Source organism: Pleurodeles waltl, chromosome 7 (assembly GCF_031143425.1).
Source record: "Pleurodeles waltl isolate 20211129_DDA chromosome 7, aPleWal1.hap1.20221129, whole genome shotgun sequence".
NCBI lineage: Eukaryota > Metazoa > Chordata > Amphibia > Caudata > Salamandridae > Pleurodeles > Pleurodeles waltl.
In genome coordinates, this window is record NC_090446.1 from 1411186931 (window position 1) to 1411199663 (window position 12733).

Here is a 12733-nt window from a genome sequence, read left to right on the forward strand (position 1 = left end):
AGCATGTACATCTACTGTAACCCATGCTTCGAACAGCTACTTATTGGAAACTGCATGTGTATCTTTCATAGATTAACATGCTTGAATCATTCTTAATTGTTGAGCTGGAAAATACTTTGGTAATTCTGAAATAGTAGTGGAAAGCTAAACAGAGCATTTAGGTTAAACACTCACTTTGAAGCATAATAAAGTCATTGAAATGTTCAGCATACAGCATGACAGCAAAATGAACATCACCTTCTCCAGTGACCACTATACATAAGATTTTGAAGCACAACTGCTAAAAGATCTTGGTGGCAGGGCAGCCTTCGTCGAGAAGGATTGTGGGTTCCATGTTAATCTATGAGAGATAACAACAATGGAAAACCATAGAAAACCATAGTTGTAGGTAAGTAACTTTTGTTCTATTGTCCAAAAGCAAAAAACGCACTCTGTACTATCTGCTTACTATATTAACACTGAAAGGAGAACACAAAGCATTGTAGAATAGAAAATGAAAAATCATACAGTGGGGAAATGAGCAACTTATGTGTTGCTGCGTTTAATGTGGGCAGTATAGCTTTTTCGTAAGCATTTAGCACTCTGGGAAAACACATACAAAGAAATAAAGGCTGGCTGCGTCATTTTCGATTTTTCCTAATAAGTGCTCTGGAAGGCTGATGAACACACAGTATACATATTCCACAGGATTTCATACAATGAGGATCCCGTAACTGAGAACAACGTTTTTGGTGAGTCTAATTAATGTAAGTATATTCTCTATAAATGGCTAGAACAAGCTCCCAAACTTCTCGCTCAGAGATGGCCAGCTTAGCGATCATTATATGGTAGATCAGACTTTCTTGCCAACTGTTCTTGAAATGGGATGGAATTATGCAGGGTAAGTTAGTTTAAAGTAATTAAAACATTTTACATTTACAAAAAAGGGAAAAAAAGAAAAATTACTTGTATAAAAACTTGTCCATGGCAATGGACGCATGCTTGGGAAACTTGTCACATGTGTATATATTGCGGTCATCCTCTGGAATAAGATCTACATCATGGAAGAACATACAATCCCAGTCTTCCTCCTTCATTGCTTCTTTGAAGCCCACGTTCAGCAACTTTGCTCTATTGAATGTGTAATTCCCAGCCTGTGGAGTGGAGCAGATATTGAAGAAGATAAAAATCACAAACTTGGAGTTTAAAGCAGTATATATATGCACATCTAAATGCAAGAACACTTATCCAAGTTAGAGAGTTTTACTCATCTGATTCACAGAGGAGTTATTTAGTAAAACACCAAATAAAAAGGAGCATTAAGTTCCCAGCTTCAATAGAAAATAGGCATACTTACATTTGTTACAACTGAAATATGCAAGGAAGCACTCTACCTAAATGCGTGCGGCAGACACCATCCAACACAGACATCAGCTTTATTCACTATACTTATGCTTTAGATATGCTAGTGAATGTTTGTAAAGCAGGAATGTTTGTTCATCCAAATTCATGCTCCGCCTACTTATCCAATATCTCAAAATCCAGGGCCAGCACACTGAATTGATCTCTCCTTTACACCAAAGGTCTAGGAGAAGCCTAAATGAAGAAAAAGAGGACTTGCTACGATGCTTGATAATGTAAAAATATACTGTCTGAGGAAGCCTCATGCTCTTTGACCTAGTCGACTAGACCAAAGTCAATGGATGGTCCTGTAATGCTCCAACTCTAATCAATGGGATCTAGATGTCCCTTAGTTGACAGCAACAATTCCAATTGTTGCCCACCAATGATGGAAAATCCCGACAGAGGAAAAAGTGCAAGTGACAGGCAGCTGATGCTTTTGACTAGTGTGATGCTTGCCAGTCATGTCCTGGTAAGAGTAAGCCCTCTTGCATACCCTTTATTCAGCACCACAGCTTAGACGCACCAGATATACCAGACATCCCCAAGTACCACCTGTGACTTGACTTACACAGTCTTCTCTTCAAAAGCCAGTGGCAGCATTGCTGGGGTATGGGATCCAGAACAACTGTGTATTGGGGGTTACAAAGTTTTAGTAACGATCTCTGTAGTGCTGGCTGACCCTCTGCCAACACCACTTAACTGACAACTAAGTATACAGAATACTATTGCATCAATAATAAAATACCATGTATCTGAGCACATCATGTTAACACAGGAAGAATGAATACTATTCAAATACAAAACACAAGTACAGAAATATATGCAAAAGAGGTATTCTATGTATGTTTTCAGAAGTAGATGTTTGACAAAACTTTTTACAGACACTGAAATAGACTTAGAAAAAAAAAACTGATCAGGTTCTGAATGTCCAAATGGTGAATTGTCAACCTGTAGTGCAAGCATTTTTATCACGTTGCAGGTGCCTCAAATGGAGGAAAGATTTGAAAGATACGCGCCACTGATTTCCTTTTAGGCATGCAAAGAAAGAGGGTACTTTCCTACTACTCTCCCCCCAGTGAGCGAAGACTAACCTTGCTCAGATGAGTCTTAACTGTCTAGTGGAAATATCTGGAGAGTCCATCTGCACTGGAGTAGTTACTCCCAGGTTTATTTTCCACTGTATAGTCCATTCCCTGTAGGTATACAGACCACCTAAACAATTTGGGGTTTTCTCCTTTCATCTGTTTGAGCCATAGAAGGGGATTGTGGTCTGTCTGAACAATGAAGTGAGTGCCAAACAGGTATGGTCTCAGCTTCTTCAAGGCCCAGACCACAGCAAGGGCATCCCTTTCTATAGCTGACCAACGCCTCTCTCTGGGGGTCAACCTTCTGTTTATAAAAGCAACTGGTTGATCCAGGCCTTCGGCGTTAAGCTGTGAGAGAACTGCCCAAACCTCTACCTCTGAAGCTTCAGTTTCAACTATGAATTTCTTGGAATAGTCAGAGCTTTTTAACACAGGTGCTGAGCACATGTCCTGCTTGAGGTCCTCAAAAGCTTTTTGACAGCTAGCTGTCCATAAAACATTTTTGGCATCCTTTTAGAAGTCATAAACAGGGGCTACAATGGAGCCATAATTCTTAATGAACCTCCTGTAGAACCCAGTGAGGCCTAAGAAGGGTCTTTCCTGGGTCTGTGTAGCAGGGGGGAATCCAATCTAAAATAGTCTGGATCTTCCCCTGCAGTGGTTGAATCTGGCCTCCACCTAACAGGTGGCCCAGATACAGAACCTTCCCCTGCCCTATCCGGCACTCAGATGCCTTGATAGTGAGGCCTGCTTTTTGCAGAGCCTCAAAAACGTACCAGAGGTGGACCAGGTGGGCATCCCAGGTGGCGCTAAAGACAGCTATATCATCCAGATAAGCGGCACTATAGGCTTCCAAACCTTGGAGGACTGCATTCACCAGCCTCTGAAAAGTGGTGATCCAGTTTAAGATCCTCCACATAGTATATTATGATGAGAAAAGACTGCATGGGATGGGGAGGGCCCAACACTGCGCTGTTTGTGCTGTAGAGTGTGTGAGGGAACATTCTGCCAAGCAATTTGGGAATGTACACAAAATGAGGGATATTGGAAGGAGCTCACTGAAGAGTTAGGCAAAGTCTTGGGTGAACCCATCTCCTTCTAATCCAAGTTCATTCTAAGGATCCCAAACGATGCTGACCTCTCCAGATTTAAACTTTTGTTTTGTAGTCTGGGCCTAGTTGTGGCAAAAAGGGATCTGGCTCGACACTGGGGTGCAGGGGAATGCCTGACTTTACTGGAGTAGAAGAAGGACATGTATATGGGGACAGAAAAAGTTATGTACGCCAGTAGGGACTGCCCCTGTAAGTTCAGAAAGATTTAGGGCCGCTGGTTACCCCCACTACTCCCTGCAGGTACTGGATGAAGATCGACACCAAGCATCACTGTAAAGAAGGTGAGCACCAGGGATTACATACAGATGTGGTACTGAATTGCGGGGGTTTTCATGTTAAGTGACAAATTATCAACTGACTGTGGTCTTGATTTGGGCGGTGGACGGGGTGTTTTAAATGTTTTATGATCTAATCAGTGTCATACCTTGTCTATGTTGGCACGGTCCCGTTCACAAGCACTTTGGTATGCTTGTGTATTACTAATGCACCTTTTTTGGATATAAAAATTACGTAAAAACATTTGTTTAAAAAAAAGAAAAAAGAAAAAAAAAAAAAAAAAGAAGGAGCTTACCTCAATAAAGAACTCCTGCTCTATAGTCCACTGTGAAACTGTTGGCATTAACTGCCTAAAACAATCTAGTATAACACAATGTCACTATCTTACCACTATCTTTAAGTCAGCAACCAATCATCTGAGCGACCTTCCAGTTCCCAAACTGTTGTACTATTACAAATGTGTACATCGGTCCACAGTTTGTCTGCAATATCTCCTTGGCTGTTGGCTTCCTCCAATTCCTCTTAGTTTTCACTGTGTGAGGAGCTGCTTCAACTATAAGAGCACATTAGAATAGCTGTCTTTCTCCTTGCTATGGACAATCATTTTGCTCATGTGGAACATGGAGAGCATCCTAGTTCACTACTGCCTCCACATCACCGCAGTATAATCAAAGTAGCATTAAGACTTGCACAAGTCAGAGCCAGGACATCATTAGACTAGTATTTCTCTGATCAATCCAGGAAACCACTATTGAAAGCAGCTGAGTGTATCAAACTAAAGTATTGGTCCACGAGAGGCAGGCATTCATTGTCAAAAGGAAAGTCAATGCAGATAAAATAAGTTTGATGGTAGCATTTATACTGCCATTAGGTCAGCTTTGGTGAGATCAAAGATCCTACTTTTCATTTCTACAGTGCACTGTCCTTAAAGCCACTCTTCTTAATTTGATTCACCAGCACCAAACATCTGGCAAAGCCATATTTCTGTTGGTTGTTGAAGACTGGACCACGATTTTATAGTGCTGAAAATCCATAACACAAAACTTCAATTCCACAACTCCCCTTAGCACCCAGACATCCAGCAGCAAGGTCCGGTTCTGCTCAAGCCATGTCACAGCAGGACAGTTAGCAGGCTCACCAGCTTGTGGGAAGGTTGGGTCCTTACTCCAGGGCAAACAAGAGGATGCAAATTGAAGAGTTCTGAGTGGGCAAGTTAATCTCAGACTCAGTACACTACTACCGTAAAAGGACCAATTTTGGTATTCTTCTATCCTCAATCAGTTCCCACAAAGGTTTTTGTAGCACAGATGCATTCAAAGCTTGGCGAGACATGAAGACCATAGAAGCGGATCTGCAGCCAGAGTGGTCACCTTTAGGTTAAGAGGATCTACTATCATACATATGATGTGTTTGATGAAGATACACCACATTAACATATAAACACCGAATAAAAGACTGATAACTACAACAGGCTGTTGTCCCCACACAATTCCCTGTGGTGTGTCTGGAGCCAGGGAAGGAAGCGTGAGAATTTGTTAACTTCAAAGGCCACTCTTTGAAGTCGTCCCCCACTTCAAAAGGCACAACTGGATACAAGTACTTGGTCCACAAACTCCACCGAATCAGTACATTTCTGGATCTGACAAAATTCTGCCAGGAAGGAATACAGTGCTGCTGAAACGACTATCACTCTGCAGAACCTGCTGGACTCCTGCTTTGCTATGCCTGCCTGTTGCCTGCTTTCCTACTTGCCTGGTAATGAGAAGGACTAGACCTGAATCTCTACAATTCCTGACCCAAGTGACTCCAAGGGCTTGCTGGCTTGCCTCCTGTTCTTCTGCAGTCTCAGGGACATCAAAGACTGCCTGCAACTCTCTAACAGCACCTGGAATCAGCCATCTGTGAGTCCTGCCAAGAGGTGCCAACTTTGCAAGTGGGTTCTGCAACTGTTCTGAGAAAATCCACGCATCGCTGTCACTGCGCTGATCAGAAACGCTGCATCTCTCCTTGACGCGGGTGCTGAGAAATTTGCATAGCTGATTGCCTCGATCCTGAGCCGCACATCGCCATCAGCCCCAGCGCATCACCAGCTACATGGCTCAATGACAAGGTACTGCCTTCATTGGAAAGGGTTTGAAGCCGCACATTGGGGACACAGCATCAACAAATTCAGAGGTCAACGATGCATCCCCCAGACTGTGCAGGTTGCAACAGACACATCATCTTTGCCTCAGCCCTCCTGCTCCCCGTATCATGTCTTTGACGTAGATGCAACCCTCCATACAAGGTGCTCTTTCAGCGGGACAAGGTTGATCCTTTCTAACACTGCCCTTGTCCTGGCGTTTTTTTTCAGGTTCCCTACTGTTCGCACCGCTATCTCTAATGTGCTGAGGAGTGTCAACTCCGGCGACATGGCCAGCTTCTCCACCCCACTCGCAACAGATGAGGGAACACCCAGTAGTTTCCTTTAGTGCTCTACAAAGTTAACTCCAGCATCTGTCTCCTCCTCAGCTAGCTTCCTATTCTTCGAGTGCGTGGTCTTTATTCTAAAGGATGGATCATGCTCCTTGTATCCACAGGGTCACGTAGTCCAAAACTAAGAAGGAAGCGCCCACAGTGTGGGCTGAATGTATGTGTCTGCAGCGTTCGTGTGAAGCAGGTATGTGCGATCGTGGTAAGGTGAAAAAGATATTTCCATAGCAGAGGTGGAGATTGCTTTTAGGCGTAGATCTGAAATTCTGCTGTGAAGTTACTACTAGTAATGTCCGAGTTGTAATTTTTCTCAAGGCGGTTGGAGACTCCTGAATCCTACTACAGGGGGAGATTTCTGTTTGGAATTCGTGAATACTACCTAGGTGGAAATTTCCACCCAGGTGTAGGTGGAAATCTATATCTGCAGAAACCGTCATATGTAGAGTTCCCTATGTTTCTTAAAATGGACAACGTACAATCACTGATGTCCCTCAAAAAGCAACGGCGAGAAGGCTGCATTTGTGTAGGGAAATGGGATGCCGGCCCTTTACCCGGTCATTAAACAACAGAACTGCTCCAATAAATGATCCCATTACAGAAAGATGTTTTTTATATAAACACTCATGACAATAAGTTAACAGCCTGGTAACAGAAACTCACCTGGTGGATAATGTATATTCCATAGTTCAGCTGCTGCCGCTGCAGAAAGGGGTGCATGTAGTAAAGAAGGTATTTCAGATGTACTTCTCGGTTTCTGTGTGGTATGATGACAGCCGTTTTGTGGCTAGAAATGCAATCTGGGGGTCTATATCTTCCACCTTCAGTCACATAAGGATTTTTCTTCACAATATCATCCATGGTCAATGTAGCGGGAAAGGTTACTCTGAACGGTCCTCCTAACATAAAAAAGCATCTCATTAAAAAGTGCAGGTATAACTGTAACAAAGCAAGTTTTACAAGTCTAATACCAGAATGATTTTAGAAGAGAATCACATCCTTTAACACTAGAGCGTAGTGACCTCTTGTGTTTTACTTACGGGATGGTCAACGGGAGACACATGAAATGAAGATATACCCTCTCTGTGGTGCTGCCTTTCTGAAGAGGAGAGATACAGCCAGCGCAAGGTTAGTGCAGGCACAGTAGGTACTTACCTAGGACGTCAGAAGGCAGGGGGTCCACAAAAACAACAGCTAATGGAATTTTTCTCTGCTTTTATGTACAATAAACTCGTTCACATAAGGTTTAAAGTTGAAAGAATTTGAAGGTTTTTGCCTTTCCTTTTGCCCGTATAGTGACTAATATTAGTTCCAAGCAGAGCCACCGTCTGAAGACAGAAAACCTGTTTCGGGTAAGATTCTATTTCTTGTTGGGAAATGACCTAGGCAGCCATTTCAATCACAAGTTTTCGAAACCAATTGACTCTTGGGTGCAACTGTCCCAGGGCCTTTACAGAGCCCATATATTATAGTTAGCTCAGGGAATTTAGATTTTACCTGGGAAGTGCCCAGCCATATTTACCCTCTTATTACAGTTTTAAGGGATTCCTTGTCACCATGCATGACTCGGAGGAGTACTGGGAGTAAGACGAGGTTACCTACCTCCCTATAGACAAGAATGTGTGAGATCATGGATGCATTTATGCTTAAAGTGGGATCTCAAGTAGTGGTGCCCTTGGAGCAGAAAATTCTCAGCATGGAGGCTCAGTGCTATTGATGGAGGATTCTGTTGGGCCTCTGGCCCCCTACCTCAAAGGCAGCCATTGGCACCATCTTCAGATCCTAAACGGAAATGCACAGATGACCATGGGGTCGATCTTGACGCTTTTGTCTGCCTTAAAAAGGTGTTCATGGAATCCCAATCTTCCCATGCTGATCTGCAGGTGCCAACTCCAGACACTTTGAAAGGCGCTTCCTTTCCTCCATCTTTTCCAGATTCTTTGGACTGGGACGATTCCCCTAACACCTCTGATAGGGTGGGTGACCACAATAGGCCTTGGCGTCCTTCTGGCAAACCAGAGAGTAATCCTGTCCTGACATGCCTTCTCAAAATCCAGACTCTGATATGTTGGACCCAGAAACTTAACGCATCCGCGTTCTGAAGAATGGTCCCCTGCCCCAAAGGCTGCGTGTAGGAAGTTGGCTCTATATACTATTTCAAAGTAAGAAATAGCGTGCACAGAGGTAAGATAGTGGCAAAGAGATAATTCTAATGCTCTTATTATGTGGTAGTGTGATCGAGCAGTAGGCTTATCAGAGGGTAGTGTTAAGCATTTGTTGTACACACACAGGCAGTAAATGAGGAACACACACTCAGACTTACTCCAGGCCAATAGGTTTTTATATAGAATAATATATTTTCTTAGTTTATTTTAAGAACCACAGGTTCAAGATTTACAAGTAATACTTCAAATGAAAGGTATTTCACTCAGGTATTCTAGGAACTTTGAATAATCACAACAGCGTGTACAGTTTTGACAAAAATGGCAATAAGCTATTTTAAAAGGGGACACAGTGCAAAAAGCAACAGTTCCTGGGGGAGGTAAGTAATTGTTAAGTTCACAGGTAAGTAAAACACTTACAGGGTTCAAAGTTGGGTCCAAGGTAGCCCAACTTTGGGGGTTCAATGCAACCCCAAAGTGACCACACCAGCAGCTCAGGGCCAGTCAGGTGCAAAGGTCTAAGTGGTGCCCAAAACACACACAGGCTTCAATGGAAATAGGGGTGCCCCAGTTCCAGTCTGCCAGCAGGTAAGTACCCGCGTCCTCGGAGGGCAGACCAGGGAGGTTTTGTAGGGCACCGGGGGGAACGGATTACACAAGCAGGCACAGAAAGTACACCCTCAGCGGCATGGGCGGCGGGGTGCAGAGTGCAAACAGGCGTCGGGTTCCAGATAGGAATCAAGGGGGAGACCGGGAGGGTGTCTTCAACGATGCAGGCAGGCACAGGGGGGGCTCCTCGGGGTAACCACCACCTGGGCTAGGCAGAGTGTCGCTCCTGCACTGGAGTTCGGGTCCTTCAGGTCCTGGGGGCGGCGGGTGCAGTGCTGGTTCCAGGCGTCGGGTTCCTTTTTACAGGCAGTCGCGGTCAGGGGGGGAAGCCTCTGGATTTCCTCTTCAGGCGTCACTGTGGGGGCTCAGGGGGGTCAACTCTGGCTACTCACAGGCTCGCAGTCGCCGGGGAGTCCTCCCTGTAGTGTTAGTTTTCCACAGGTGGAGCCGGGGGTGTCGGGTGCAGAGTGGAAAGTCTTGCGCTTCCGGTGGGAAACAATGGATCTTTAAAGTTGCTTCTTTGTTGCAGAAAGTTGCAATTTCTTGAACAGGGACGCTGTTCTCGGGAGCTTCTTGGTCTTTTAGATGCAGGGCAATCCTCTGAGGCTTCAGAGGTCGCTGGTCCCTGTTGAATGTGTCGCTGGTGCAGTTTTCGTCGAAGTAGGGAGACAGGCCGGTGGAGCTGGGGCCAAATCAGTTGTCGTCTCTATCTTCACTGCAGGGCTTCAGGTCAGCAGTTGTTCTTCTTTAGGTTGCAGGAATCTATCTTCCTCTGTTCTGGGAGCTTCTAAATACTGAATTTAGGGGGGTGTTTAGGTCTGGGAGGGCAGTAGCCAATGGCTACTGTCCTTGAGGGTGGCTACACCCTCTTTGTGCCTCCTCTCTGTGGGGAGGGGGCACATCCCTAATCCTATTGGGGGAATCCTCCTTCTACAAGATGGAGGATTTCTAAAAGCAAGAGTCACCTCAGCTCAGGACACCTTAGGGGCAGTCCTGACTGGGGGTGACTCCTTGTTTTCCTCATTATCTCCTTCAGCCTTGCCGCCAAAAGTGGGGGCAGTGGCCGGAGGGGCGGGCATCTCCACTAGCTGGGATGCCCTGTGGCGCTGTAACAAAGGGGCTGAGCCTTTGAGGCTCACCGCCAGGTGTTACAGTTCCTGCAGGGGGAGGTGAGAAGCACCTCCACCCAGTACAGGCTTTGTTTCTGGCCACAGAGTGACAAAGGCACTCTCCCCATGTGGCCAGCAACATGTCTGGTGTGTGGCAGTCTGGCAAAAACTAGTCAGCCCACACTGGAAGTCGGGTATGTTTTCAGGGGGCATCTCTAAGATGCCCTCTGGGAGTATTTTACAATAAAGTGCACACTGGCATCAGTGTGCATTTATTGTGCTGATAAGTTTGATACCAAACTTCCCAGGTTACAGTGTAGCCGTTATGGAACTGTGGAATTCGTGTTTGACAGCCTTCCAGACCATATCATCTTATGGCAACCCTGCACTTACGATGTCTAAGGTTTGGCTTAGACACGGTAGGGGCAGAGTGCTCATGCACACATGCCCTCACCTGTGGTATAGTGCACCCTGCCTTAGGGCTGTAAGGCCTGCTAGAGGGGTGACTTACCTATGCCACAGGCAGTGCGAGGTTGGCATGGCACTCTGAGGGGAGTGCCAGAACGACGTAGTAATTTTTCTCCCCACCAGCACACACAAGGTGGCAAGCAGTGTGTATGTGCTGAGTGAGGGGTCCCCAGGGTGGCATAAGACATGCTGCAGCCCTTAGAGACCTTCTCTGGAATCAGGGCCCTTGGTACCAGGGGTACCAGTTACAAGGGACTTACCTGGGTCCTAGGGTTGTGCCAATTGTGGAGACAAAGGTACAGTTTAGGGAAAGAACACTGGTGCTGGGGCCTGGTTAGCAGGGTCCCAGCACACTTTCAAATCATAACTTGGCATCAGCAAAGGCAAAAAGTCAGGGGGTAACCATGCCAAGGAGGCATTTCCTCACACAACAAACCCCCCCCCCCCCCCCAAACGAAAGAGGATGAGACTAACCTTTCCCAAGAGAGTCTTCATTTTCTAAGTGGAAGAACCTGGTAGGGCCATCTGCATTGGAATGGGCAGTCCCAGGCCTGTGTTCCACTATAAAGTCCATTCCCTGTAGGGATATGGACCACCTCAACAGTTTAGGAGTTTCACCTTTCATTTGCATTAGCCATCTGAGAGGTCTGTGGTCAGTCGGAACTACAAAGGGAGTACCAAAGAGGTATGGTCTCAGCTTCTTCAGGGACCAGACCACAGCAAATGCCTCCCTCTCAATGGCAGTCTAACGCTGCTCCCTGGGGAGTAACCTCCTGCTAATGAAAGCAACAGACTGGTCAAGGCCATCATCATTTGTTTGGGACAGAACTGCCCCTATCCCATGTTCAGATTCATCAGTCTTCACACTGAACTGCTTGGAGTTATCTGGAGCTTTGAGAACTGGTGCTGTGCACAGAGCTTGTTTCAGGGTGTCAAAGGCCTGTTGGCATTCTACAGTCCAGTTTACCTTCTTGGGCATTTTCTTAGAGATAAGTTCTGTGAGGGGTGTCACTATGGATCCATAACCCTTCACAAACCTCCTACAGTAACCAGTCAAGCCAAGGAATGCCCTGACTTCAGTCTGGGTTTTTGGGGCTACTCAGTCCAGAATAGTCTGGATCTTGGGTTGGAGTTGCTGAACTTGGCCTCCACCTACAAGGTGTCCCAAGTAAACCACAGTACCCTGCCCTATCTGACATTTGGATGCCTTGATAGAGAGGCCTGCTACTTGCAGGGCCTGCAAAACCTTCTTCAGGTGGACCAGGTGAGCCTGCCAGCTGGAGCTAAAGACAGCAATATCATCAAGATAAGCTGCACTAAAGGTCTCCAGGTCCACAAGGACTTGATTCACCAACTTTTGGAAGGTGGCAGGGACATTCTTTAAGCCAAAGCACATCACAGTAAACTGATAGTGCCCATCAGGTGTAGAGAATGCTGTCTTTTCTTTTGCTCCTGGTGCCATTTTTATTTGCCAGTACCCTGCTGTCAAGTCAAGGGTACTCAAGTATTTGGCAGCACCCAATTTGTCAATTAACTCATCTGCCCTTGGAATGGGATGGGCATCTGTCTTGGTGACAGAATTAAGTCCTCTGTAGTCCACACAAAACCTCACCATTCTCTTGCCATCTTTTGTGTGAGGTTTGGGGACTAAGACCACAAGGCTAGCCCAGGGGCTGTCAGAGTGCTCAATGACTCCCAATTCCAGCATCTTGGGGACTTTCACTTTGATGCTTTCCTTAACTTGGTCAGACTGTCTAAAAATTTCGTTTTTGAGAGGCATGCTGTCTCCCATGTCCACATCATAGGTACACAGGTGTGTCTGACCAGGGGTTAGGAAAAAGAGCTCAGCAAACTGTTGGAGGACTTTCCTGCAGTCAGCTTGCTGTTGGCCAGAGAGGGTGTCTGAATAGATCACTCCATCTACTGAGCCATCTTTAGGGTCAGTGGAGAGGAGATCAGGGAGAGGTTCACTCTCAACTTCCTGGTTCTCATCTGTAACCATTAACATGTTTACATCTGCCCTGTCATATAAGAGTTTGAAGCGGTTCACATGATCTCCC

At 45.7% G+C, this 12733-nt stretch overlaps 1 protein-coding gene across 4 annotated transcripts in view; it reads right to left on the reverse strand.

Annotated features, from left to right (window-relative positions):
- The window catches only part of LOC138246420 (beta-1,4-galactosyltransferase 3-like), a 204244-nt gene that overhangs the window by 132892 nt on the left and 58619 nt on the right, over positions 1–12733 (reverse strand). For all 4 annotated transcript variants that reach the window (XM_069201025.1, XM_069201026.1, XM_069201027.1 and 1 more), the window contains 2 exons: positions 6989–7224; positions 946–1133 (listed from right to left, as the gene is read on the reverse strand). In XM_069201025.1, coding sequence (XP_069057126.1) covers positions 946–1133; positions 6989–7224 — 424 coding nt within the window. The remainder of the gene's footprint in view (positions 1–945; positions 1134–6988; positions 7225–12733) is intronic.